General features: G+C 44.5%; 1 protein-coding gene across 1 annotated transcript in view; it reads left to right on the top strand.

Moving 5' to 3' along the window:
• Positions 1-13,388: 13,388 nt before the first annotated feature.
• MARCHF4 (membrane associated ring-CH-type finger 4) overlaps positions 13,389-26,812 on the top strand; it is a 114,586-nt gene continuing 101,162 nt past the window's right edge. The window contains exon 1 of the mRNA XM_073545356.1: positions 13,389-14,919. Within this exon, the coding sequence (XP_073401457.1) occupies positions 14,464-14,919 (456 nt within the window). The 5' untranslated portion in view covers positions 13,389-14,463. The remainder of the gene's footprint in view (positions 14,920-26,812) is intronic.

Below are 26,812 nucleotides of genomic sequence, written 5' to 3'. Positions count from 1 at the left end.
ATTGGCATTAAAATACCTGCAAAAATGTATGACTTGTCAGAGTTTATTTTTCTGGTGCTTAAAGCGATTTTGAAATAAGTCAGTGGAGCCCAACACATTTACTATGGTTTCCGCCAAAAAGTGTGATTAAGTATAGTACAAATAGACACCAGCTTCCGGTTAATTAAGAACGGCGGTTCTCAGTGTTGAAGAACATCTGTCAGCCTAACCTGATTATCAGCCCCTCAGGGTCTCTCCTCCCTGCTGCTGCTGAACCTCTGCCCACCTAGTCGGATTATTATCAGCCCCTCAGGGTCTCTCCTCCCTGCTATTGCTGAACCTCTGCATACCTAGCCAGAATGACAGCCTCTTAGTGTCCCTCCTCCCTGCTGCTGCTGAATTTCTGTCCCCCTAGCCTGATAATCAGCCACTCAGGGTCTCTCCTCCCTTTTGCTGAATCTCTGTCCCCCAATCCTGATTATCAGTGGTGGGGATTCAGAGGTTTCTCCTAGGTTCTGTAGAACCGCTTGATAAAATAGCAGGTGGTCCACAAGGCGGGTGAGAAGTCCTGACTGATCCATTTTGGTGCCTCTTCAACCATCGCTGTGAATGCCTCATTGGCCCTTGATGGCGCCTCTTTGGTGCACCACCTCACACACCTAATGGCTTAGTGGTCCTAGTGTTGGCTCTCTAAGAGGCCTAAGCCCTTTTCTGAGGCTTTTAAAACGCTTTGGAAATTTGCACCAAAGGTAATGGGTGTCCTATAGTAGCAAAATACCGTAAGTCTCACCCTTTGTGCTCCATGTCTCTCCAGCAGCATTGCTCTGGGTGTCTGCTATGCTGTAAATTAAATGCGCTGCCCACTAATGGATCACCCTCTTCAATTTTCCTAATATGTCTATTAAAGGGAACCTGTCACCCCCCCCAGGTGTTTTGAAGTAAAAGAACCACCTTGTGCAGCACTAATGCTGCATTCTGTCAAGGTGGCTCTTTTATTTAGCGTCCCTTCCAACGCAGAAATAAGGGTTTTTAAAATTGGTCAGACATACCTGAAGTTAGACCGGGGGGCAGGTCTTTCCCCCTCTGACACAGTCGCTTCACATCCATCAGTCATTTCCTCCTTCAGTCCTTGCTCCGCCTCCTCAGCGTTCATTTCAAATCCTGGCGCCTGCAATGTACTATATATTCTTGGGCATGCGCAGTTAGCGCTGCCCGTGCTCTGACATCACATCATGTCCTACTGCGCGCCTGAGATCCCGCCCCGCAGTCTCTTATGATTTATTCACACTGCGGGGCTGGGAATCTTGCGCATGCGCAGTAGTTCTCTGCGGCTCTCCCTCATATCCCTCCACCTCTTTCCTACTCTGCAGCGTCATAGGAATCGTCAGCTGATCACTAGTTCCTATGACGCTGCACAGTAGGAAAGAGGTGGAGGGATTTGAGGGAGAGCCGCAGCCCCGCAGTGTGAATAAATCAGAAGAGACTGCGGGGCAGGATCTCAGGCGCGCGTCCACGCATGCGCGATAGGAAGGACATGATGTGATGTCAGAGCACGGGCAGCGCTAACTGCGCATGCCCAAGAATATATAGTACATTGCAGGCGCCAGGATTTGAAATGAACGCTGAGGAGGCGGAGCAAGGACTGAAGGAGGAAATGACTGATGGATGTGAAGCGACTGTGTCAGAGGGGGAAAGACCTGCCCCCCGGTCTAACTTCAGGTATGTCTGACCAATTTTAAAAACGATTATTTCTGCGTTGGAAGGGACGCTAAATAAAAGAGCCACCTTGACAGAATGCAGCATTAGTGCTGCACAAGGGGGCTCTTTTACTTCAAAACACCTGGGGGAGTGACCGGTTCCCAAAAATAACATGCTTACCTCCACTCCACGGTTATGTTATGTGAGTGCTGTGGCGTACCAGCTTCCACTGATTGGCTGCAGCGCTTGGAGCAGTGCCGCTCCACGATGTTAGGGTGTGTGCAGACGCTGCGGAATCCGCTGCGGATTAATCCGCACGGATTTTGCAAAAGCCGCAGATAAACCGCAGGTCAAAAGACCTGCGGATTATCTGCGGTTTTGACTGCGGTTTGGTCCTGCGGATTCACCATCTCCACAATGGTGGAGATAGGAACCCGCTGCGGATTCCGCAGAAAGAATTGACATGTCACTTCTTTCTGCGTTTTCAAAACCGCAGCAAATCCGCGCGGATTTTTCCGCAACGTCTACACAGCGGGTTTTTTTTTTACCATTCATTTGAATGGTACTGTACACCGCAGCTAAAACTGCTGCGGGTCCGCAGCGGCCGGAAACGCAGCGGAATCCGCAGCGTGTGCACATACCCTAAGGGGTACTTCACACATAGCGAGTTCGTTAGCGAGATCGCTGAAGCGTCATCGATTTTGTGAAGCACCAGCGATCTCATTACGTGTGACACATAGCGGTGACCGGTCCCCCCACTGGATATCACTGATCGTGCTCCAATGTCCTAGGCCATTTTTTGATCGTTGGCGTCCCGCTGGCCGGCATGCAATCGCTGTGTTTGACGCCGATGAGCGACCTCGTTAGCGACACAGAACTCATGGACGCAGGCGTGAGTCGTCAGAATCGCTGCTGTGTGACAAGGTCCTAACGACCGCCAAGGTCGTTATACAGATCGTTGCTGCGTCGAGTAGATCTGCCTGTCTGACAGCTCACTAGCGACCATGTAGCGACGCACCAGCAATCCTCACCAGGTCGTATCGTTGTCGGGATCGCTGGAGCGTCGCTGTGTGTAACGGGACCCTAAGTCTGCCTTTTTTTTACCAGACACGTTGGGGGCATTGAAAGGAGTTGTCCTGTGTGTGACGACATCGTGACAGTCCACCCTCCGCGCCGGTGACCTACACATATGGTGCCTGTGACTGCTGGAGCCCGGGATTAGGCGCAGCCGACAGATGAGGTGACACATGGACGGGCTCTTCCTTTCCAATCTGAGCAGGTTCCTTTAGTACTGATTTTCAAAACTTGTAGAAAACCTCTTGAATGCTGCTCGTCATACTACGAAGCGACTGACAGTGACTGGAACTTGTACTTGACAGAAGGCAATGAGACCAGTGGAGGTACAGGGGGGTAAGAAGAGAAAAGCTCCTTTACTTTTAGTTACCATTACTTGTATTTTGTTGTTGGGGAAAGTGTGAATGAAAACGGGCGTGGCTGACAAAATAGGCGAGATATCCAAATGGGCGTGGTTTCCAAGCACTAACGGGGAAACTGTTGCTAAAAATTTGAATCCCACCCCTGCTGATCATCAGCCCCTCAGTGTCCCTCTTCCCTTCTGCTGCTGAGTCTCTGCTCACCTTGCCTGATTGGAAAAGGAGGAAAATCCAGCAACCGCAGAAAAAGTCTAAAACATCAGATTTATTATAAGTCCTTAAAAAAAAGGGGGGGGGGGCGGTTATTAAAATCTCGAGTACATTAGTTCTAAGTGTCGACGTGTTTCAAGCTATAAAAGTTTTTAATCTTGATGAAGAATAAGAGCTCGAAACGCATTGACGTTTAGCACTAACATACTCTAGATTTTAATAATTCTGCACCCCCTGTTTTTTTTTTAAAGATTTAGAATAATTCTGAGGTTTTAGACTTTTTCTGCAGTTGCAGGATTTTCCTCTTTTTTCATGGCTCCATTGCTCAGGAAACCAGCCTGAAGCTTCCGCACACCGTGTCCTCATCTCGGGCATTTCTCAGTCTGGGGAGCTGATGATCGCTTCGTTCCTTTTCCTTCTCTAAAAGCTATTTATTTGTTGTGGTGATGTGCGTACACCGACTAGAGGACTAGGAGCACCTTCATATTTGGGGGCATTATCTCCAACGTGTGCAACTTCCATTATTAATCTATTTATTCTCCCTTCTGGGGTTCACTTTTCTAACTTCTAATTTTTGAGGATTGTTTTTAAAGGAATTTAATGATTAGAAGATACATTTCTTAATGGGTATTTTTTTTTTGGTAAGCCTCGATTTATTGACCTGACATTTGTATAAGTCTTCCTTTTCACCTTGCCTGATTATCAGCCCCTCAGTGTCTCTCCTACCTGCTGCTGATGAATGTCTGCCCACCTAACCTGATTATCCGCCCCTCAGGGTCTCTCCTCTCTGCTGCTGATGTCTGCCCACCTAGCCTGATTATCAGCCCCTCGGGGTCTCTCCTCTCTGCTGCTGATGTCTGCCCACCTAGCCTGATTATCAGCCCCTCAGGGTCTCTCCTCTCTGCTGCTGATGTCTGCCCACCTAGCCTGATTATCAGCCCCTCAGTGTCTCTCCTCTCTGCTGCTGATGTCTGCCCACCTATCCTGATTATCAGCCCCTCAGAGTCTCTCCTCTCTGCTGCTGATGTCTGCCCACCTATCCTGTTTATCAGCCCCTCAGTGTCTCTCCTCTCTGCTGCTGATGTCTGCCCACCTAGCCTGATTATCAGCCCCTCAGGGTCTCTCCTCTCTGCTGCTGATATCTGCCCACCTAGCCTGATTATCAGCCCCTCAGGGTCTCTCCTCTCTGCTGCTGATGTCTGCCCACCTAGCCTGATTATCAGCCCCTCAGGGTCTCTCCTCTCTGCTGCTGATGTCTGCCCACCTAGCCTGATTATCAGCCCCTCAGGGTCTCTCCTCTCTGCTGCTGATGTCTGCCCACCTAGCCTGATTATCAGCCCCTCAGGGTCTCTCCTCTCTGCTGCTGATGTCTGCCCACCTAGCCTGATTATCAGCCCCTCAGGGTCTCTCCTCTCTGCTGCTGTCTGCCCACCTATCCTGATTATCAGCCCCTCAGAGTCTCTCCTCTCTGCTGCTGATGTCTGCCCACCTATCCTGATTATCAGCCCCTCAGTGTCTCTCCTCTCTGCTGCTGATGTCTGCCCACCTAGCCTGATTATCAGCCCCTCAGGGTCTCTCCTCTCTGCTGCTGATGTCTGCCCACCTAGCCTGATTATCAGCCCCTCAGTGTCTCTCCTCTCTGCTTCTGATGAATGTCTGCCCACCTGTCCTGATTACCAGCCCCTCAGAGTCTCTCCTCTCTGCTGCTGATGAATGTCTGCCCACCTAGCCTGATTATCAGCCCCTCAGGGTCTCTCCTCGCTAAATAAATAAACTTGGACTCATGAGATTTCTCTGCTCCAGACACCTAAGATGCTAATTTTCATATCAGGATTATACAGCCATCCTGACTTGGATTTTCATTGTGAGATTCCCAGTCGTATAAGATCCAAGGGATCTATCTGGAAATCCTTATATTGTGATCTCTGGTGACAGATCTGCTTTAATCTTACACTTTGCATTCACGCTGGAAGGATCCCACATTTTTACCTTCATTTGCAATGTTCTTGATGTGAAATATTATTTGCATTTTCACTGCTCATTTTCACAAGTAAAAAAGCGAAGACATAAAAGCTCAGTGAGCGTTCATCAGTGTAAGAGACTGAATGGATAATATAGAGTGTTCCGTGTATGGAGCTAGGACCCCCGCCGAGCCCCCACACTGACCTTTTACAAAACAAGCCCGCACCCCTGCACTAATAAGCATCGCAGCCTTGGAATAACGTGATTAGCCGAAACGACAATAGAGACCGCGAGCAACACAGCGCAGCAGAATGGGGGTTTGTTTTTTTTCTTTCATCCCCTGAAAATACTTTGCGCCCCTCAATGTTCTATTTCTATTATTCCAGGAAAAACAAGTAGTTTTGCAAAAGGTGAAGAGCACGGCCACATGTATGTGTGATGATGGGACCAGCGCCAGGCCCTTGTCCCATCGAGATGAATGTGATCTGAACTGCAGTCCCAGATAACTACAGAGAGCTACACAATATATGGCGCCGTGCACTGCCAGCTTTCAGGAGACCCTTCACTAGATATCAGGGGGCTTAAAAAAAAAAAGTACATGCTGCCCTATGAGACTGTCACCGATCCTCCATTCTGCTGCCGTCCCCCACCAGGCTCTGGCTCTGACGGAAAGTTAAGGCTGCAACGGATCACCGAAAGAGCAGGAGACCACATGGGGCCCCAACAGCAGAACCGATGAGCCGGCCTGGCAGGTGAAAATGTTATTTTTTTACTATTTTATTTTTTAAGTACCCTGGGACCACTTTTTAAAGTAGTGGACAGTGTCTGTAAGAATCTGGAGGACAAGACTGGGGGTTGTCAGCATTGTAAATGACAGTGCTGTACCTCCCTCTGAGCTTTATGTGGCCCTGACAACTTTATGGCTACGTTCACACATTGTATTTTTTACCACGTATAATGCAGCATTTTACTGTCCCAGCAAAGTGAATGGGATTTCTGAAATCTCATGCACATGTCGCTTATAATTTCCCCGCAGATTGAAAGCAGTTTTATCAGCAGCCTGTCAGGATTTGCAGCAAATTTTTCTTACCCTTATTTGTAAAATCTGGATCTTATGGCTTGAGTTAGGATTTTATAATAAGAACACACTACAATACAATGATTTTTATCTGACAACTTAAAATTGTATGGGTCTGGAGTATATGATGGGTGGTTGTCAGTCATTTACAGTCGGGTAGAAAAGTGTTTGCCCCCTTTCTGATTTCCTATTCTTTTGCATGTTTGTCACACTTAAATGTTTCCGATCACCGAACAAATGTAAATATTAGACAAAGATAACACAAGTAATCGCAAAATACAGTTTATAAATGAAGGTCTTTATTATTAAGGAAAAAAGAAATCCAAACCTACAGGGCCCTGTGTGAAAAAGTGATTGCCCCGTCTCCCCTTAAAACATAAATTATCTTTGGTTTATCACATCTTTGGGAAGCTGAGATCAAATTTCCTAGCCACACGCAGGCCTGATTACTGCCATATCTGTTCTCAATCAAGAAATCACTTAGTTAGGACCTGCCTGACAAATTGAAGTAGACCAAAAGATCCTCAAAAGCTAGACATCTTGCCACGATCCAAAGAAATTCTGAAACAACTGTGAAGCAAAGTAATTGAGATCTATCAGTCTGGAAAAGGTCATAAAGCCATTTCTAAGGCTTTGGGTCTCCAGCAAACCACAGTGAGAGCCATTATCCACAAATGACTAAAACATGGAACAATGGTGCACCTTCCCAGGAGTGTCCAGCCAGCCAAGAGCAACAACTCATCCAAGAGGTCACAAAAGACCCCACAACAACATACAAAGAACTTCAGGCCTCACTTGCATCAGTTAAGGTAAATGTTCATGATTCCACCACAAGAAAGAGACTGGGCGAAAAAGACCTACATGGCAGAGTTCCAAGATGAAAACCGCTGCCGAGCAATAAGAACAAAAAGGCTTGTCTTACTCAAGAAGTTTTCTGTCAAAACTATCCCCAAGATTTTTGGGAGAATACTCTGTGGACTAGAACTTTTTGGAAGGTGTATGTCCCATTACATCTGTTGTAGAAGTAACACAGCATTTCAGAAAGGGAACATCATACCAACAGTAAAATATGGTGGTGGTGGTAGTGTGATACTTTGGGGCTGTTTTGTTGCTTCAGGACCTGGAAGACTTGCTGTAGTGAATGGAGCCATGCATTCTGCTGTCTACCAAAAAATCCTGAAGGAGCATGTCCGGCCATCTGTTCGTGACCTCAAGCTGAAGAGCACTTGGGTTATGCAGCAAGACAATGATCCAAAACTCACCAGCAAGTCCACCCCTGAATGGCTTAAGAAAAACAAAATTAAGACTTTGGAGTGGCCTAGTCAAAGCCCTGACCTTAATCTGAATGAGATGTTGTGGCATGACCTTAGAAATGGGGTTAATGCTCGGAAACCTCCACTGTGGCAGAACTACCACAATTCTGCAAAGATGAGTGGCCAAACTTCCTCCAGAGCGTTGTTAAAGACTCATAGTCAGTTTTCACAAACTCTTGATTGCAGTTGTTCCTGCTATGGGCGTCCAGCCAGTTATTAGGTTTAGGGGGCAGTCGCTTTTTCACACAGGTCCCTGTAGGTTTGGATTTCTTTTTCTCTTAATAATAAAGACCTTAATTTATATCCTGCATTTTGTGATTACTCGTGTTATCTTTCTCTAATATTTACATTTGTTTGGTGATCTGAACATTTAAATGTGACAAATGTGCAAAAGAATAGGAAATCAGGAAGGGAGCGAACACTTTTTCACACAACTGTACATGGCATTACTATGCTTCTGCCTCCGTGCACCATTTACATTACAAAGTCTGATTTGGGGCTCCTTCAGAAATCGCTGATTTTTGTCCTATGCAAAAAATGGTCCGAGTGTGATCAGATTTTCATCAGTGTTTGTTCTATTTTTCAGGTTTTACTATGAGTTTCGTCAGTTTTTCTTGTATGCAAAAAAATAAACTGCTGGAGATTTTTCCAACTCCTCATATCAAACAATAAGTGATAGACAATACACGTCGCACAAGTGCTCTGCGATTTTATTTGATTTTTTTCCCGGACACATAGACTTGCACTAGCGAGTTTGATCTGTGTCTCCATGCGGACCATTTGATCTGTAGAGATTCACAGATTGGTGAACAGCCCCATAGAGGTCCCATATATTAGGTACATGTTCTATCCATGAAAATCACCGACAGAGCTCATACCAGAAAAGTCACGTCTGAACGAGACCTTACTTGACGCCTGTAAGTTGTTAATAATAGGAATGTTTTTGCGACTTCTGTCACAGCTTTCACATCTTGGCTTATATTCATAAATATAAGTCCCCCGATGATACATGGCGGTTACATTCCCCCTTTCACGTTGTTCTTCTTTCACTCCATTGCTGATAAATCACTTTCATCCCATTTGTTAATACTGAAACACAAGGGAAATTTTTCTAGCAGCAAATAAAGCAGATGATATCACAAATTGCTACATTTTGTGAGATGCGCTAACAATTAAATCCCCGTCCCTGGTAGACATCTCGCTATTGTAAGTAACTTAGCGATAAACACTTGTCATGCATGAAGTGATTCCATCCATTAAATTAAATTAGACTTCACACTGCGAGCGTGACGATCAGGATCAACACATCTGATCGGGATCAATGCAGACCTGGAAACGGCAAAATAAACCCATCTGTCCAAGAACGGTGAGCAATGCACCGTCACGTACAAGGGTGAAATCACACTCAGCCGATTCATTACTATAGTAAAATAGAGATTCCAGAGATCCACGTACTGCAGGCAAAACAGCGACATGTGTGACTTCATCCTAAGACTTGGTGACATCGCTCATCTGAGGATAGAGAGGCCCATACACAATAGACGTCAGATAGCTGAACCCACCAATTCTTATATAGAGGCAGTATTATAGTAGTTATATTCTTGTTACATAGGGGCAGTATTATAATAGTTATATTCCTGTACATAGGAGCAGTATTATAGTAGTTACATTCTTGTACATAGGGGCAGTATTATAGTAGTTGTATTCTTGTACATAGGGGCAGTATTATAGTAGTTGTATTCTTGTACATAAGGGCAGTATTATAGTAGTTATATTCCTGCACATAGGGGCAGTATTATAGTAGTTATATTCTTGTACATAGGGTCAGTATTATAGTAGTTATATTCTTGTACAGAGGAGGAGTATTATAGTAGTTATATTCTTGTACATAGGGGCAGTATTATAGTAGGTATATTCTTGTACATAGGGGGCAGTATTATAGTAGTTATATTCTTGTACATAGGAGCAGTATTATAGTAATTATATTCTTGTACATAGAGGCAGTAGTATAGTAGTTATATTCTTGTACATAAGGGCAGTATTATAGTAGTTAAATTCTTGTACATAGGGGCATTATTATAGTAGTTATATTCTTGTACATAGGAGCAGGATTATAGTAGTTATATTCTTGTACATAGGGGCAGTATTATAGTAGGTATATTCTTGTACATAGGGGGGCAGTATTATAGTAGTTATATTCTTGTACATAAGGGGCATTATTGTAGTAGTTATATTCTTGTACATAGAGGCAGTATTATAGTAGTTACATTCTTGTACATATTGGCAGTATTATAGTAGTTATATTCTTGTATATAGGGAGCAGTATTCTTGTACATAGGGAGCAGTATTATAGTAGTTATATTCTTGTACATAGGAGCAGTATTATAGTAGCTATATTCTTGTACATAGGGGGCAGTATTATAGTAGTTATATTCTTGTACATAGGAGCAGTATTATAGTAGTTATATTCTTGTACATAGGAGCAGTATTATAGTAGTTATATTCTTGTACATAGGAGCAGCATTATAGTAGTTATATTCTTGTATATAGAGGGCAGTATTATAGTAGTTATATTCTTGTACATAGGGGCAGTATTATGGTAGTTATATTCTTGTACATAAGGGCAGTATTATAGTAGCTATAATCCTGTACATAGGGGCAGTATTATAGTAGCTATAATCCTGTACATAGGGGCAGTATTATAGTAGTTATATTCTTGTACATAAGGGCAGTATTATAGTAGTTAAATTCTTGTACATAAGGGCAGTATTATAGTAATATTCTTGTACATAGGAGCAGTATTATAGTAGTTATGTTCTTGTACATAGGGGCAGTATTATAGTAGTTACATTCTTGTACATATTGGCAGTATTATAGTAGTTATATTCTTGTATATAGGGAGCAGTATTCTTGTACATAGGGAGCAGTATTATAGTAGTTATATTCTTGTACATAAGGGCAGTATTATAGTAGTTACGGTATATTCTTGTACATAGGGGGGCAGTATTATAGTAGTTATATTCTTGTACATAGGGGGCATTATTGTAGTAGTTATATTCTTGTACATAGAGGCAGTAGTATAGTAGTTATATTCTCGTACATAGGGGCAGTATTATAGTAGTTACATTCTTGTACATATTGGCATAGAATCATAGAATCGTAGAGTTGGAAGGGACCTCCTGGGCCATCTGGTCCAACCCCCTGCTCAAAGCAGGATTCGCTAAATCATCCCAGTCAGATGTCTGTCCAGCCTCTGTTTGAAGACTTCCATTGAAGGAGAACTCACCACTTCTCGTGGCAGCTTGTTCCACTCATTGATCACTCTAACTGTCAAAAAGTTTTTTCCAATATCTAATCTGTTTCTCCTCCCATTCAGTTTCATCCCATTGCTTCTAGTCTTTCCTTGTGCAAATGAGAATAAAGTTGATCCTTCTACAATGTGACAGCCCTTTAGATATTTGTAGACAACTATTAAGTCTCCTCTCAGTCTTCTCTTTTGCAAACTAAACATTCCCAAATCCTGTAACCTTTCCTCATTAGACAGGGTTTAGAGACCGGTCACCATTCTGGTTGCTCTTTTCTGAACTTGCTCCAGTTTGTTGACGTCTTTTTTAAAATGTGGTGCCCCAAACTGGACACAATATTCCAGATGAGGTCTGACCAAAGAGGAGTAGAGGGAAATAATGACTTCACGTGATCTAGACTGTATGCTTCTGTTAATACATCCTAGAATTGCATTTGCCTTTTTTGCTGCTGCATCACACTGTTGACTCATTCAGTCTGTGATCTATTAGTATACCCAAGTCTTTTTCACATGTGCTGTTGCTTAGCCCTATTCCTCCCATTCTGTATATGCTTTTTTCATTTTTATTGCCCAGATGTAGTACTTTGCATTTTTCCCTGTTAAAAACCATTCTGTTAGTTGCTGCCCACTTTTCCAGTTTATTTATATCTTTTTGAATCCTCTCTCTCTCTTCTCTAGTATTAGCTATCCCTCCTAGCTTTGTGTCATCAGCAAATTTAATCCGTTTACCCTCAATTGCTTCATCTAAATCGTTGATAAAGATGTTGAACAATACAGGGCCCAGGACAGAGGCAGTATTATAGTAGTTATATTCTTGTATATAGGGAGCAGTATTATAGTAGTTATATTCTTGTACATAGGAGCAGTGTTATAGTAGTTATATTCTTGTATATAGAGGGCAGTATTATAGTAGTTATATTCTTGTACATAGGTGCAGTATTATAGTAGTTATATTCTTGTATATAGAGGGCAGTATTATAGTAGTTATATTCTTGTACATAGGGGCAGTATTATAGTAGTTATATTCTTGTATATAGGGGCAGTATTATAGTAGTTATATTCTTGTACATAAAGGCAGTATTATAGTAGTTAAATTCTTGTACATAAGGGCAGTATTATAGTAGTTATATTCTTGTACATAGGGGGCAGTATTATAGTAGTTATATTCTTGTATATAGGGAGCAGTATTATGGTAGCTATATTCTTGTACATAGGGAGCAGTATTATAGTAGTTATATTCTTGTACATAGGAGCAGTATTATAGTAGTTATATTCTTGTACATAGGGGCAGTATTATAGTAGTTGTATTCTTGTACATATGGGCAGTATTATAGTAGGTATATTCTTGTACATAGGGGGCAGTATTATAGTAGTTATAGTCTTGTACATAGGGGGCAGTATTATAGTAGTTATATTCTTGTACATAGGAGCAGTATTATAGTAGTTATATTCTTGTACATAGGGGGCAGTATTATAGTAGTTATATTCTTGTACATAGGAGCAGTATTATAGTAGTTATATTCTTGTACATAGGGGCAGTATTATAGTAGTTATATTCTTGTACATAGGGAGCAGTATTATAGTAGTTATTTTCTTGTATATTGGAGCAGTATTATAGTAGTTATATTCTTGTACATAGGGGCAGTATTATAGTAGATATATTCTTGTATATAGGGGGGCAGTATTATAGTAGTTATATTCTTGTACATAGGGGCAGTATTATAGTAGTTATATTCCTGTACATAAGGGACAATATTATAGTACTGTAGTTATATTCTTGTACTTAGGGGCAGTTGTAGTTTCCTGTGATATCTGCTTTGTGCTGTTTATTTTGGTGTCCCTGTAGGTATTTCTGTTGTCTATTCCTGGGTGAGTTGATGATCTCTGTCTGTCCTGTGTCCATATATTGCTCATTACTGAGGATGTTGCTGGTTGCAGAACTGTGATTACTTATGATGACTCCATTATACACATGTATAAACGTTGCTTCCTTTTTCCTGGAGCTGCAGGAATGTCACGTTCTAGTAAGGAGGATGCTGATGCCAGTATGACTTTGTGGCCACTACTCCAGTACTACAACCTCCTCCCTCCAGACCCTGCCCCCCTCCCTCTCCAGGCCCTGCCCCCCTCCCTCTCCAGGCCCTGCCCCCCCTCTCTCTCCAGACCCTGCCCCCCCTCCCTCTCCAGGCCCTGCCCCCCCTCCCTCTCCAGGCCCTGCCCCCCCCTCCCTCTCCAGGCCCTGCCCCCCCCTCCCTCTCCAGGCCCTGCCCCCCCCTCCCTCTCCAGGCCCTGCCCCCCCCTCCCTCTCCAGGCCCTTCCCCCCCCTCCCTCTCCAGGCCCTGCCCCCCCTTCCTCTCCAGGCCCTGCCCCCCTCCCCCTCTCTCCCTTCTGCTGCTTGCGTCATTGCCCCCAGCAGTGTGACGTTGCAGGCGGGGAGGGAGCTGTCCACAGAACATAGTGCTTAAACTGCAGCCGCAGTAACTGCCAGCACCGTGCCCAATGCAAGCCCCTGCAGCCAGCACATCCGCCCTGCTGCCCCCACTCTGGTGCTCTGCTGCCCCAGCCTCCTCCAGGCATACAGGAGATCACTGCCATCATCCTATTGTGCAGACACAGGACTGAGCCCTTGTACAAGAATCCTTCCTCTTCAATCCCAGGGAGGTAGCAACAGCAGCGGAGCCAACAGCAAATTCCACATCATCATCATCATCATCAGCCCCGTGATCTGGAGCAGCACAAGTGACAGAGGCGGCAGGCACCCTGGGCAGCGCTGGCATTGCTTTCAGGGACTGCTCTGGACATGGTTGCCTGCCATGCCAACACAAGGCAGCACAACCAGCAGGGATGATCCTGAGCTGTACGGGGGCATCTTGTTCCCTGGCATTGAGGTGGGATAGAGACGTGGTCTATGCAGTATGACTGTTGCTCCCCTTTGTTTTTGGGGTCCCGGTGAGCTTGCTGCTGTGATGAATGGTTGTAACAGATTTAGACATTAGGTTTTCTTCCCCCCTTCTTGGAATTCTGGGAAGTTTCGGGCTCTTTTTCTGGGGGCGTGCAGTCAGATCTTGTCTATCAGTCTTGAATATGTTAAGCAATTCACCCCTAATTGTTCTAAAGCAAAATTCAGGACAATTAAGAAAACTTCTGGATTCCTGGTTTGAATTTAACCTGAAAGTTGATGAAGTTGCTTTTGATAAATGATGATTTTTATTTTCATGTTGTACTTTTTACAGTTCTCCATGGGATTCGCCTTCGAGTTTTTTTTTGCATTCTCCCCCATTGTTTAAGGTGTTATATTTTTTACCGATACCCCGTCTTTGCCAGTGCTGATTTACCGTTTCTATATGTTGGGAGTTTTACAATAAGTTTTTAGGAAGGGGACCTTGGTTTATGCAGTGAACACAACCCAACATCAGAGCACACGTCTGGCCTCCGTCGTGGATCTGGCACTTTTCCCCCTTATAGCTTGGAGTGTAAAGCCTGCACATGTTCTTGAGAGCCGTCCTGCTTTTATGGTGCTGTGGATTATTGGGTCCAAGACAAATGTTGCGCCATCAGGGTCTCCTTAAGTGCCGATGCCGCATGCTTTTCAATGACTTGAAGGTCTTATTACTCCGGCGCCCTCCACAGACGCCTAGTTTGCCCATGAACAGCTCAGAATGTGAGGTGGGCGCCGGAGGGGGCTTGGCGGCCAACAATAACACATTGACAGCACTGGGGCGAGCCTGGAGGGTTCCTGCTGGTGGGACGACTACTCCAGAAGAGGACTGGTGTTACCCAGCTACAGCTCCTGGACTCCAGCACCAACCCATGTCCATGGTCAGTAGCAACTCTTCAGATGAGTTCTGCAAAGGAAAAGCTGAGGATAGGTTTTCTCTTGGCAGCCTGGATAGTGGGATGAGGACCCCTCTCTGCAGGATTTGCTTCCAAGGACCTGAACAGGTAAGCCTTGACTGTGGGCGACTCAATACAATATCTGATTTGTAGCCTTAAAAACCTAACTTTTGGCTGGTATTATGGCTCCAAAATGTGGTAGTGATAGGATGAAAGGAGAGGTTGTAATGAGCTAAAGCTGTGTCAGCCGCTATTGGCATTGTAATGATGGCCATCGTTCTCTGTTCCTTAGAACACCTTAATAACCGTGATTTGGGTTTAATATGATGGCGATGACATTTTTGTCACCTGCAGTGAATTATTAGTTTGCATTTTATTGGAGTTTGTCTCAACATGTAGAAAGTTTTGGGCTTGAGTCCATTGGACTCTGAACGAACTTTGTCACTAAGGTGGTATGGAACTTTTGTGTGTTCTCTTAGTTTGCAGTGTTGTCTCGTGTTCCATGCTGAGTGGCAGTATGGCACAGGGTCCGGCTGGGGACCATCCCTTTGGACTAAGCCTGTTTACCTTCCATTGGTGTGGACTTGATTACTCCTGTATTAGTTGTCCTGTATAATGGTCACTGAGTTCCAGCTGTTTACTCCACCTTCCCTATGGGTAGCATACGCCCTGCTTATGACTCCCAGTCTCCACCAGTAATGGCAATGGAATAGAGGCCATTCCATCATTTTTTTTTCTTAGAAGAGGATCTGTTGCCTTCTGTTCCTGTAATGAATGTCACATTTTTATTTTTCACCTTCCACATTTTCTTTTGCATATAAGTGAAGCTTATTGAGTAACTGTCTAATATACTTTTGACATACCTTACTCTCTGCTTGCATTCATTGAATGAAAAATTCTTGTTTACATTCAAGGGTTAAAAGCATGTCCTGGACTAGTTCAGTTCACACATGGTTCATTGCATTTCAGCTCCTTTTCAGGATTCCTGCAGTTTTGTGAACAGGATGTGACCGGGACAAGAAACGTGCACCTTGACTGTAAACTAAAATGTTTCCATTCGCTGACATATTACAGTGAGATATTGAAATACAAAGTATATGAGAACATGATGTCAAAATAAGATACATATTGGGCAAAATACTTTATATCTGTGGTTTGTCTGATAACATGCACCTGTTATATTTTATGTTTCACTTCTGGATGTTTTACAATATCTCGGCATTTTGTTAGTAAACGTGCGCATTCTTGTGTCTGAACATAGACATGACGCCGTCCTGCTCACACAGCTGCTGGGTTTATTAGCATGTATCAGTATCGGCAAAACTTTCAGCCTGGAGTTCACATTTTCCACACAAAAATGCTAGACACAATGCAGAATAAGGCCTCAGTCACAGTTTTCACAGTATTTTTGCATCAGTATTTCCATTTGCCAAAACCAGGAGTGTCTCCAAAACACAGAACAGGTGGCAGTCTTTCGATTACAGTTTTTCTTTGTACGTTCCTCTTCTCACTTTTGCCAAGAAACACTGATGCCAAAATACTGACGTGTGAATGAGGCCTAAAAAATGGGCAGAAAGTTAAACGTTCAGGTTTTACTGTGACTGTTAGAAAAAAAACAAAATTTATTTACAGGATGTAAAAACTTATGGACCACAATCCCACATTGCGTAAATGCTGCGTTTTCCTTTTAAATTGTGTGCAGGAAATCTGCTGGGTTTAAGATCGCGTTCACATGCTGCATATTTGACATTGGTATTTGTAGCCAAAACCAGGAGTGGGTGATAATACCAGAGTGGTGACGAGTTTCCGTTAGACTTTTCCTCTGATTGTTCCCCTCCTGGTTTTGGCTTATAAATACTGATGTAAAATACTGACCAAATACTGAACATGTGAACGTGGCCTATTCATTCACGCAAAGTGGATGTGATTTTATGTAACCTCCTGCCAACATTTATTTATTTATTTTACTCATTTATATAGCGCCATTAATTCCACAGCACTTTACAGACATTCTTGGCACTGTCCCCGATGGGGCTCACAATCTAATTTACCTATCCATATGTCTTTGGAATGTTGGAGGAAATCGGAGAACCCAGAGGAAACCCACGAAAACACCGGGAGAACATACAAACTCCTTGCAGATGTTGTCCTTGGTGGGATTTGATTTATAGACACTGTTGAGCGGTCTTATCGCAGGTTTTTTTTTTTGTTTTTTTTCCCACTTTCGGGCCATTTTCACATGAAGCGTTAATGCTGCATATATTTTTTCTTTTATGCTCAGCACACAGTAGCAAACTTCTCTGACTCATTATTGCCTGCTTGCTGGGTTTTTCCTTCTATTTGGTGCAGATTGGAAGCAGCATTTTCAATGCATTTTTTTATGTACAGAAAAAGTTTAAAGGGAATTTGTCACCTATTTTTTGCCCTATGAACTGCGGCCACCGCCATCAGGGCTTATCTACAGTATTCTGTAATGCATTCTGTAATGCTGCAGATAAGCCCCCAATGTAACCTGAAATATAAGAAAAAAAGAGTTCGATTATACTCACCCGGGGGGTCCGGTCCGGCGCCTCCCATCTTCTAGCGATGACGTCCTCCTCCTTGCTGCCTGTTGTGGCTCCTGCGCAGGCGTACTATATCTGCCCTATAGAGGGCAGAGCAGAGTACTGCAGTGCGCAGGCGCCGAGAAATGTCAGAGAGGCCCGGCGCCTGCGCGCTGCAGTACTTTACTCTGACCTCAACAGGGCCGATATAGTCCGCTTGCGCCAGAAGTAAGGAGGACGTCATAGCTAGAAGATGGGAGGCGCCGGACCGGACCGCAACACCTATCGGACCGGACCCTCAGGTGAGTATAATCTAACTTGTTTTTCTTATCTTTCAGGTTACATCGGGGGCTTATCTACAGCATTACAGAATGATGGCGGTGGTCCCATCTCATAGGACAAAAATGAGGTGACAGATTCCCTTTAAGGCTACGTGCGCATGTTGAGTATTTGCTTGCAGAAATTTCGGCAAGGTTTCTGCATCTCTTGGCAGCAAAAATACAGCATTTTTGGTGCGTTTTTCCAATGCGTTTTTTTTTCTCTGTGAATTCAATTGTTCAAAAACGCACACAGAATTGACATGCTGCCAATTTAAACGCACAGGAAAAATATTGATCATGCGCACAATACTTGAGGATTCTTATTGACTTTTCTAGCATAAAGATTTCCTAGCGGTTTTGGGCCAATTTCGCGCGGAAAAATCACAAAAATGCACCGTGTGCACACAGCCTAATTCCGCACTTAAAGACACTACTGCATTTTATACATACAGTGTTTCGTGTTCTGGTCACTTTTTTGTTTTTTTGTAGCATACTGTTGGAAGTGGCGACAAGTCCACCCATCAGCCTAAGGGCTTATGCAGACTCCAAAGCAAATCAGTCTGGGCACGTACCACAATGCAGAACTGGCCACAACTCTCACTTTTATATAAAGCTGTCATATGTCCTCGGATCAGGAGATATGCAGCAGTCTGTACGCTGCGGTCCACGCTGAGGCCAAAATCCACGGACATCTGCAGAGCCCTAAGGCTGTTTGTAATGAGTGCTGGATCCTACCTGCCCCTTATATTTGTAGCTTTTAGACTGGGAGAGTCATGTCTGATAAATGTTGCATTTGGGGTCCATCAGAGAAGTCACCTTGTCGTGGCTGTTGGGCTCTCATGAATTGGCCAGTTTGTGCTCCAAGTACCTTCATTATATAAGTATATTTTACATAGCAGTAATTACGGTAGGTGCATATTTTGTATATTCCATGCTTGCAGACATCTTGCCGCTAACAGAGCTGGCCTTATTGTTTGGTTTGTGTATAATGCAGCTATAGCAGCTTGCACCTGTTCACACCTGCTTTAGTCTGTTACAGGTGCTGGTCGCTTTTGTTTCACCATAGAAACCTATAGAGAGAAAATGCACCAAATACGCACAGTTCTGCAGCCTCTTTAGATGCACAGTGGTCAGGAGTTTTCTGGAAATCACATACTCTTTGCTTGGAGAGTTAAATGCATCAGATTTTCTGTTCTTCACACAAAAAAACCCGCAGCATTTCCTCTACGTGCACACAAAAAACGCAGTTGCACTTTAGTGCAGAATCACAGTATTTCTACGCTAAAAAAAGTTTTAAAAAATGCACCAAATTCACATATTGGAACATGTTCACACTTACCATTTTTGATGCCTTTTTTTTGCACGAAATTGCATCTGCTGGTCAGAAAATGACACTGTAACTTAAGCCGTGTTTTTGGTGAATTTTTTTTTAATGCTTCTTATTTTTTCATGTGTTTTTCTTTTATCTCAATGGGAAAAACTGCAGTAAAATGCATAAAGTATTGCCGTGCCCCAGAGGGTAAAAGGCAAAAAATACACTGTGTGAATAAGATTTTGCTATTACGGTAAAACGTTAGTTTTTTTCTGCAGGAATAACTCATCAAAAGTGCTATATGTGAACAAGCTCTCATGAAAAAGTATTAAAAAAAATCAGTAATCAGAGCAGATGGCTTTTTGTGGTGCAGACACTTGTGTAGGACATGAGCGCCGAGTCACAGAGGTGTGGTATGTCGGGGAGTGATATCACATCTCAGGAGCGCGCATGATCACTCTGTTTTTGGCAGAGAACAGTAGCTGTCGTTGTGTCGATGCCATCGCTCAGAATTATGTTTATTGGACTGTGATCTTGTTCCAAAATGTTTAAGAAAAGGCTTAATAATCGCAATTTCCTCAGGGAAACTGTTCTTTTTTTTAGCCTCTCATCTTTAAAGGAGTCTTCCGGTTTTATATACAAAGAATCTTATTCACTTTGTTATGAATTTTCAAGATCTCTGCTTGCTGTCAATAAAAGAGAACATTCTTGCTTACACCCAGTAAATCTAAGGGCTTGTCCAGTATTAGAAAGACATGACGGTCTTTTAGGAGCGCAGGTTATGTGAGATATGGCAGCGCGGCCCCAATCATTGGACTCCAGTACCAGACGCACCCGCGGACACGCATGGCGCTATTATTAGAAGAGAACAGACGTGTTTTTCTAATCCAGGACAATCCCTTTAAAGGGTTATTTGCAAATGCGCAAGATATACACGGACTGGCTGGTGTCTCTCCTGACCAGAGTGTGACAGCATGTATTTCAGTAGGGTCGCTCAGGTAAGGAGAGCAGCCAGTCCGTGCACTGCAATGCGATCGTTGTCCAGGTTATATGGTCGTCTGACTGCGCCGGTAGATTGTCAGAAATAGTCTAGCACTGATCTCCGCTTTCTCCGGCAGTCCCATAGACAATGAGTGGAGCCAAAGCCGCACGTGTGCTCCTCAAGACAGGGTATTACTGACCCTCATTCTTGCGTTTGCCAAGGCCCCGACAGCTGGAGTATAGGCACTAGTACAGTGATGGCGAACCTTTCTGAGACCGAGTGCCCAAACTGCAACTTAAAACCCAATTATTTATGACGAAGTGCCAAATGCCCCATCATGATCCCCTTCATGTAGAAATTGTCCATTCCACCATCTCCATCATTTCCTCCTCCCCATCACTCCCATCAATGGCCATCTCCCCATCATTGAACCACACTCACCACACACCACAGCGGCCACACTCACCACACACCACAGCGGCCACACTCACCACACACCACAGCGGCCACACTCACCACACACCACAGCGGCCACACTCACCACACACCACACCGGCCACACTCACCACACCGGCCACACACCACACCGGCCACACACACCACAGCGGCCACACTCACCACACACCACAGCGGCCACACTCACCACACACCACAGCGGCCACACTCACCACACACCACAGCGGCCACACTCACCACACACCACAGCGGCCACACTCACCACACACCACAGCGGCCACACTCACCACACACCACAGCGGCCACACTCACCACACACCACAGCGGCCACACTCACCACTCACCACACCGGCCACACTCACCACACCGGCCACACTCACCACACCGGCCACACTCACCACACCGGCCACACTCACCACACCGGCCACACTCACCACACCGGCCACACTCACCACACCGGCCACACTCACCACACCGGCCACACTCACCACACCGGCCACACTCACCACACCGGCCACACACACCACAGCGGCCACACTCACCACACACACACACCACAGCGGCCACACTCACCACACACACACCACAGCGGCCACACTCACCACACACACACACCACAGCGGCCACACTCACCACACACACACCACAGCGGCCACATTCACCTCTCTGCGCTCTGACGGCTTCCTTCCTCACACTTCCTCTCACACATTGAGAGGCGCGGCCGCGGCTGGATGACATCACTCTGCTCCGCGGCCGCGGCTGGATGACATCATCACTCTGCTCCGCGGCCGCGCCGCTCAATGTGTGAGAAGCAGGAAGCTGCAGCTCTGGAACAGTGAGGCGAGGCCGCGTGCCAGCTGAGAGGGCTCTGCGTGCCATAGGCCCCATCACTGCCCTAGTACCTCTATGGGGATGTATGGACGGCTTCCTAAGGATTGGGTTAGAGAACGATGCCCACAACTGATACGAGCTGTGCGGCATTAGTTGGCACTGTGTGATGGTATTTGTATGTAAACCTTCAGTGTATATCTATTGGAGGAATAGGGGTCTACTTAGCTTGTTTCCTCGGACCCCACCAGTAAGACTGAAGGGAACAGGTTGTCACCGCAATCCCTACGGTCCGATTGTGAATCCAGCGCGTTCCGCGCTCTCTAGACCATTGTCACATCTCTCTGAACTACTTATAAACTCGTCTTCGAAGTGCCAGCTATAAACTGAACCAAATAAATAAGTGAGAACCTCTGCACACCACGGAGATGAATATTTCATCACATGTAGATCTCCAGCAGCGGAGACATTCGTCCCCATACAATTTAATGCTTTGGTAATGCCCTCAGTGCTGGAGAAGCTGGGAATGGCTCTGACTGCTGCATGACTACAAGTCCCAGCATGGCCCGCTGACTATTGCTGCGGTTTTGTCAATTCCACAGAATCTAAGTTGCCCTGAAGTAATGAAACTAAAAATAAAACAGCAACTAAGCAAGTAATGCCGGGTCTGTGATCCAAGACAGCAGTGGATAAAATGTACTCAAACAGAACGCTAAAAAATCAAGAGTCCACAATCCACCTTGTCTGATGCTCAGGATATTGCTCTGTTCTCCCCTTTGCTTTACACTGCAGCTCTGCTTGCTCATTAGCTCAGCGGCAAATCATTGCATCGGAATTTGATATCTGTTCTAATGAGGACAGACTGATTGTAAGGGGAAGAAAAAAAAGAGACTGCTAATCAGTAAATCAAGCAAAGGCCAAAAGTTCAGATTTAGGAGAATTTCCAATTTCAAAGATATATCCAATAGCAAGTAGAATTTTTAGCAAGTAGAATTCGTCTGACATGCGTATGCATTGCATTTTTTAACATCAGCTTTTATATACATTAATTCTCTGTCATGTCAAGCTAGTTTACTAAATAATAAAATAATCATATATACAGATATCGCTAGATAGTGGTAGATAGATACAGTACATAGATAAATGTCATTTAGATATGTGATCAGTGCAGTGCTTGTGCAGCTTAGTGTACATGTATTTAGCTAATAAATAAAAAATGGCAAGGAGTCCCCAATAGTTTTCTTAACCAGCTGAGGGAAAGCTGAAAGCTGGGGGCTGATGTTTATATTCTGGGAAGGGGGTAATAAACATGGAGCTTCCTAGGCTATAAATATCAGTTCACAGCTGTCTATTAGTCATTTACTGGTTATTAACAAGGGGTGCCCCCCAAACAAATTAAGTTGGCTCCCCCTATATTTAATAACTAGCAAAGAACTCTCCTGCAGTGTCTAGTGCTGATGTGAGTAAGGTCTTGAGAGTTCACAGCCGATGAACCTCCGTCACCTTACTGATGTCACCGCTCATATCATGAGAATTTTTTCACAATGTGAGTAAGGTGACCAAAGCTCAGCAAACCATTCAGATGTAACAAAGCTGGAGTTCTTTGTGGGACAGTAGCCCATAGGGATTATCTGCGTTCAGGTGAGGATTACTTTGTGATTTTATTTTTATTTTGATATTAATAAATGGGTAAAAGAGGGTTGGAGAGTGTTCATTTCATTACTCTGTGTTTGTCTTTATTACATTTCAGTGTTCATTTCAATTACAGGACTTTACTCTGTCTTTATTACATTTAATTATGGAGTTAGTAATGGGGTTGTCTTATAGTCACCTCTCCATTATTAACCCTTGGGCGTGATGTCATCTGACAATGTAAAGTTGACATAAACCCCAATAGTATTACCCCACTTGCCACTACACCAGGGCAAGTGGGAAAAGGGAGGCTAAGCGCCAGAATTGGCGCATCTAATAGATGCACCATTTCTAAGGCAGCTGAGGGCTAATGTTCTTATTCTGCGAGTGGGGCAAATATCCATGGATCCTTCCTAGTCTATTAATATCAGCCCACAGCTGTCTGCCCAGCCTTAGCTGAATATTAATAATAGGGGGACCCCATGTAATTTTTTTTTGGGGGGGTCACCCCTGGTTAATAACCAGTAAAGGCTAAGTAGACAGCTGGGAAGCTCTATGTTCATTACCCCTTTCCCAAACTATAAACATTAGCCCCCAACTGTCGACTTTCCCTTAGCTGGTTAAGAAAAAATATGAGGGACCCCACTCCATTTTGCTCTCTTATTCTATCTATTCGGACTTCAGGCTGTGAATTTACTGGACTCGACTGATGAAATGTTGGGTTTCCTATGAGATGGGTGTGTCAAAATCGCACAGCACACGGCTGGTCCTTGTGCCATACGTTTTTTTTCTCACTTATTCACTTGCATTGCCGAGTCTCGTCCGATATGCGCAGTCACTCGCCACATGATTTTTTTTCCTCAGTCTGATCCGAGCTTTTTTTTTTTCGGATTGCACGCGTCCGTTTTAAACGCAGAGGAGTATGAGCCCTAATCCTGATATTACACAAGCAATGCAAACATTACCGAATAATTTCCTCTTGTGCCGATCTAGGGACACAGTGTTTATTATTCTCTTTTCACATCCAAAGCTATTTGCCATCGCCGCACACCGCCCTGCTGATGCTTCCCATTATACCTTACAGTTATTGCAGAAATGATTAGAGCTTTTTAATTATATCCAGACACGTATACAGTCTGTGTGTATACACAGATACAAGCACGGGTGTATCTACTGACTAAAGGGACCCTCTGGGATCTGCAACTACAGCTCTCAGCATGCCCTTGTGGCCGGAGGCAGGAGGTTGTGTTCTGTTGCAGCTTAGCCAGAATTTCGCAGGATGAAACCTGAAACTTTTAGGCTGTGTGCACACGTAGCGGTTTTTTTTGTTGCATTTTCGCGGCGTTTTTCAACTCGCGATTTTGCTGCGAAAACGCAAAAAAGGGGTGTTATGAATGAGTCACCGTAGGAGGCAAAAACAGAAATACTAGCTAAGTCCAGAAAACCAGAGAAGTTGGCAGCTATCTGATTGCAGACCCCTGAACCTATCAACAACAACTAGCAGTAGCCGTGGGGGGTTCCTACGGTGCCCTAGACCCCTCGATCACAGCCGGAGAACTACATAGCCTAAAGACAGAAAAGGAAATCTAAACTGCCCCAGAGCAGACCCCAAAGCAATAGGCAGCCCCCAACATATAATGACGGTGAAGCAAGATGAAAAAACACTCACACAGATAGAAAGATAGGCTGAGCAAATGATGGGGCCCAAGCTAACTAAATAGGACAGGATAGAAAAGCTGCTGTCTGTAATCTGCCAAAACTCTATCAAAACAAGAGCCAACAGCTGATAGGGAAAAAAGCCCTGAAGACGCTAGGCTTCAAAAAGACTATATCAGTACTCAGGTATTTTCTGAAGACAGAGCAAAAAGGAATTCAGCTCACCCCAGCAGGGAATGGCAGAAATCAAGGAAAACAATGCAAAACAAAACCAAAACACAAATGCAAAAAGTAGAGCAGAAAACTTAGCTTTTGAGGAGCAGGAATCAGACTGGTCTCCTAGAATCCCTCTGAGAAATCACCAGCAAGGCAGAAGGGCGTTGGCTGCCTTATATCCAGTCAAGTAATTCCCGTCACCCAGTCATCATCATCCTGCCTAGGTGCTTGGTAATCAGCCTCACTACCTTCCTTCACCAGAAGAGGGAGTTCATCAGACCTCAATGGTGAAGGGGAAAATGAACTCACAACAGTACCTCCCCCTTGAGGAGGGGTCACCGAACCCTCATCCACGCCACCAGGGCGATCAGGGTGAGCCCGATGAAAGGCACGCACCAATCTTTTGTCATGAATATCAGAAGCAGAGACCCAGGAATTATCCTCCTGACCATAACCCTTCCACTTAACCAAATACTGGAGTCTCCGTCTAGCCAGACGGGAATCCAGTATCTTCTCTACCTCATATTCCATGTTACCTTCAACCAATACAGGGTCCGCAGGTGCCACCCCAGGAACTACTGGTTCAAACAAACCTCTTCAACAAGGACTTATGAAACACATTATGGATTTTAAATGTAACAGGAAGAGCCAAACGAAAAGAGACCGGATTAATAATGTCCAAAATCTTGTAGTGTCCAATAAATCTAGGCTTAAACTTAGGAGAAGCCACCTTCATAGTGATATTTTTTGATGATAACCAAACCATATCACCAACCTTAAGCTGGGGACCAATGGTCCTATGTCGGTTGGAAAACCGCTGGGCCTTTTCCTGGGAGAGAGATAACTTATCCACCACTTGGTCCCAGATCTGGTGCATTCTCTCCACCACAGTGTCAACACCTGGGCAGGCAGAAGGCTCTACCTGCCCTGAAGAAAATCGAGGATGAAACCCAAAGTTACAAAAAAAGGTGACATCAAAGTGGCAGAACTAGCTCTATTATTTAAAGCAAATTCGGCCAAGGGCAAAAATGAAACCCAATCATCCTGATCAGCGGAAATAAAACATCTCAAATACGACTCCAAGGTCTGGTTTGTTCTCTCCGTCTGCCCATTGGTCTGAGGGTGAAAAGCAGAGGAGAAGGACAACTGAATTCCCAGCTTGGAACAGAAAGTCCTCCAAAATCTAGACACAAACTGAACTCCTCTGTCAGATACAATGTTCTCAGGAATCCCGTGCAAGCAAACCACCTGTTGCAAAAACAGGGGCACCAACTCAGAGGAAGATGGCAACTTAGGGAGTGGTACAAGATGAACCATCTTAGAGAACCTATCACAAATCACCCAAATAACAGTCATTCTCTGAGAGACAGGCATATCAGAGATGAAATCCATTGAAATATGGGTCCATGGCCTCCTGAGAACCGGCAAAGGCATCAACAACCCATTAGAGCGAGAACAAGGTTTAGACCGGGAGCAAGTCCCACAGGACTGCACAAAATTCCTGACATCACGAGACAAGGCGGGCCACCAAAAAGACCGACTCACCAGATCTCTAGTACCAAAAATACCTGGATGACCAGCCAATGCAGAGCAATGAACTTCAGACATCACTCTCTTCTTCCACTGGTCAGGAACATACAACTTTCCACTGGGACAACGCTCAGGTTTGTCCTCCTGGAACTCTTCCAGAGCACGTCTCAAATCGGGCGAGATGGCAGAAAGAACTTCCCCATCGCCTAAGATGGTAGCAGGCTTGGTCACCACAGGAGAATCAGCAAAGAAGCTCCTAGAGAGAGCGTCAGCCTTGACATTCTTAGTGCCAGGAAGAAAAGAGACCACAAAATCAAAACGTGTAAAAAACAAGGCCCACCTAGCCTGTCTAGGATTCAAGCGTTTGGCCGACTCCAGGTAAATCAAATTCTTGTGGTCAGTGAGGACCACGACTTGATGTTTAGCTCCCTCCAACCAATGTCTCCACTCCTCAAATGCCCATTTCATGGCTAACAGTTCCCGATTCCCCACATCATAGTTACGTTCAGATGGAGAGAACTTTCGG

Source organism: Dendrobates tinctorius, unplaced genomic scaffold, assembly GCF_039654945.1.
Source record: "Dendrobates tinctorius isolate UK_male_01 unplaced genomic scaffold, ASM3965494v1 ptg000143l, whole genome shotgun sequence".
In the NCBI taxonomy this organism is placed as follows: domain Eukaryota; kingdom Metazoa; phylum Chordata; class Amphibia; order Anura; family Dendrobatidae; genus Dendrobates; species Dendrobates tinctorius.
The sequence above is the reverse complement of the archived record's forward strand: the minus strand, read 5'-3'. Positions and strand labels throughout refer to the sequence as shown.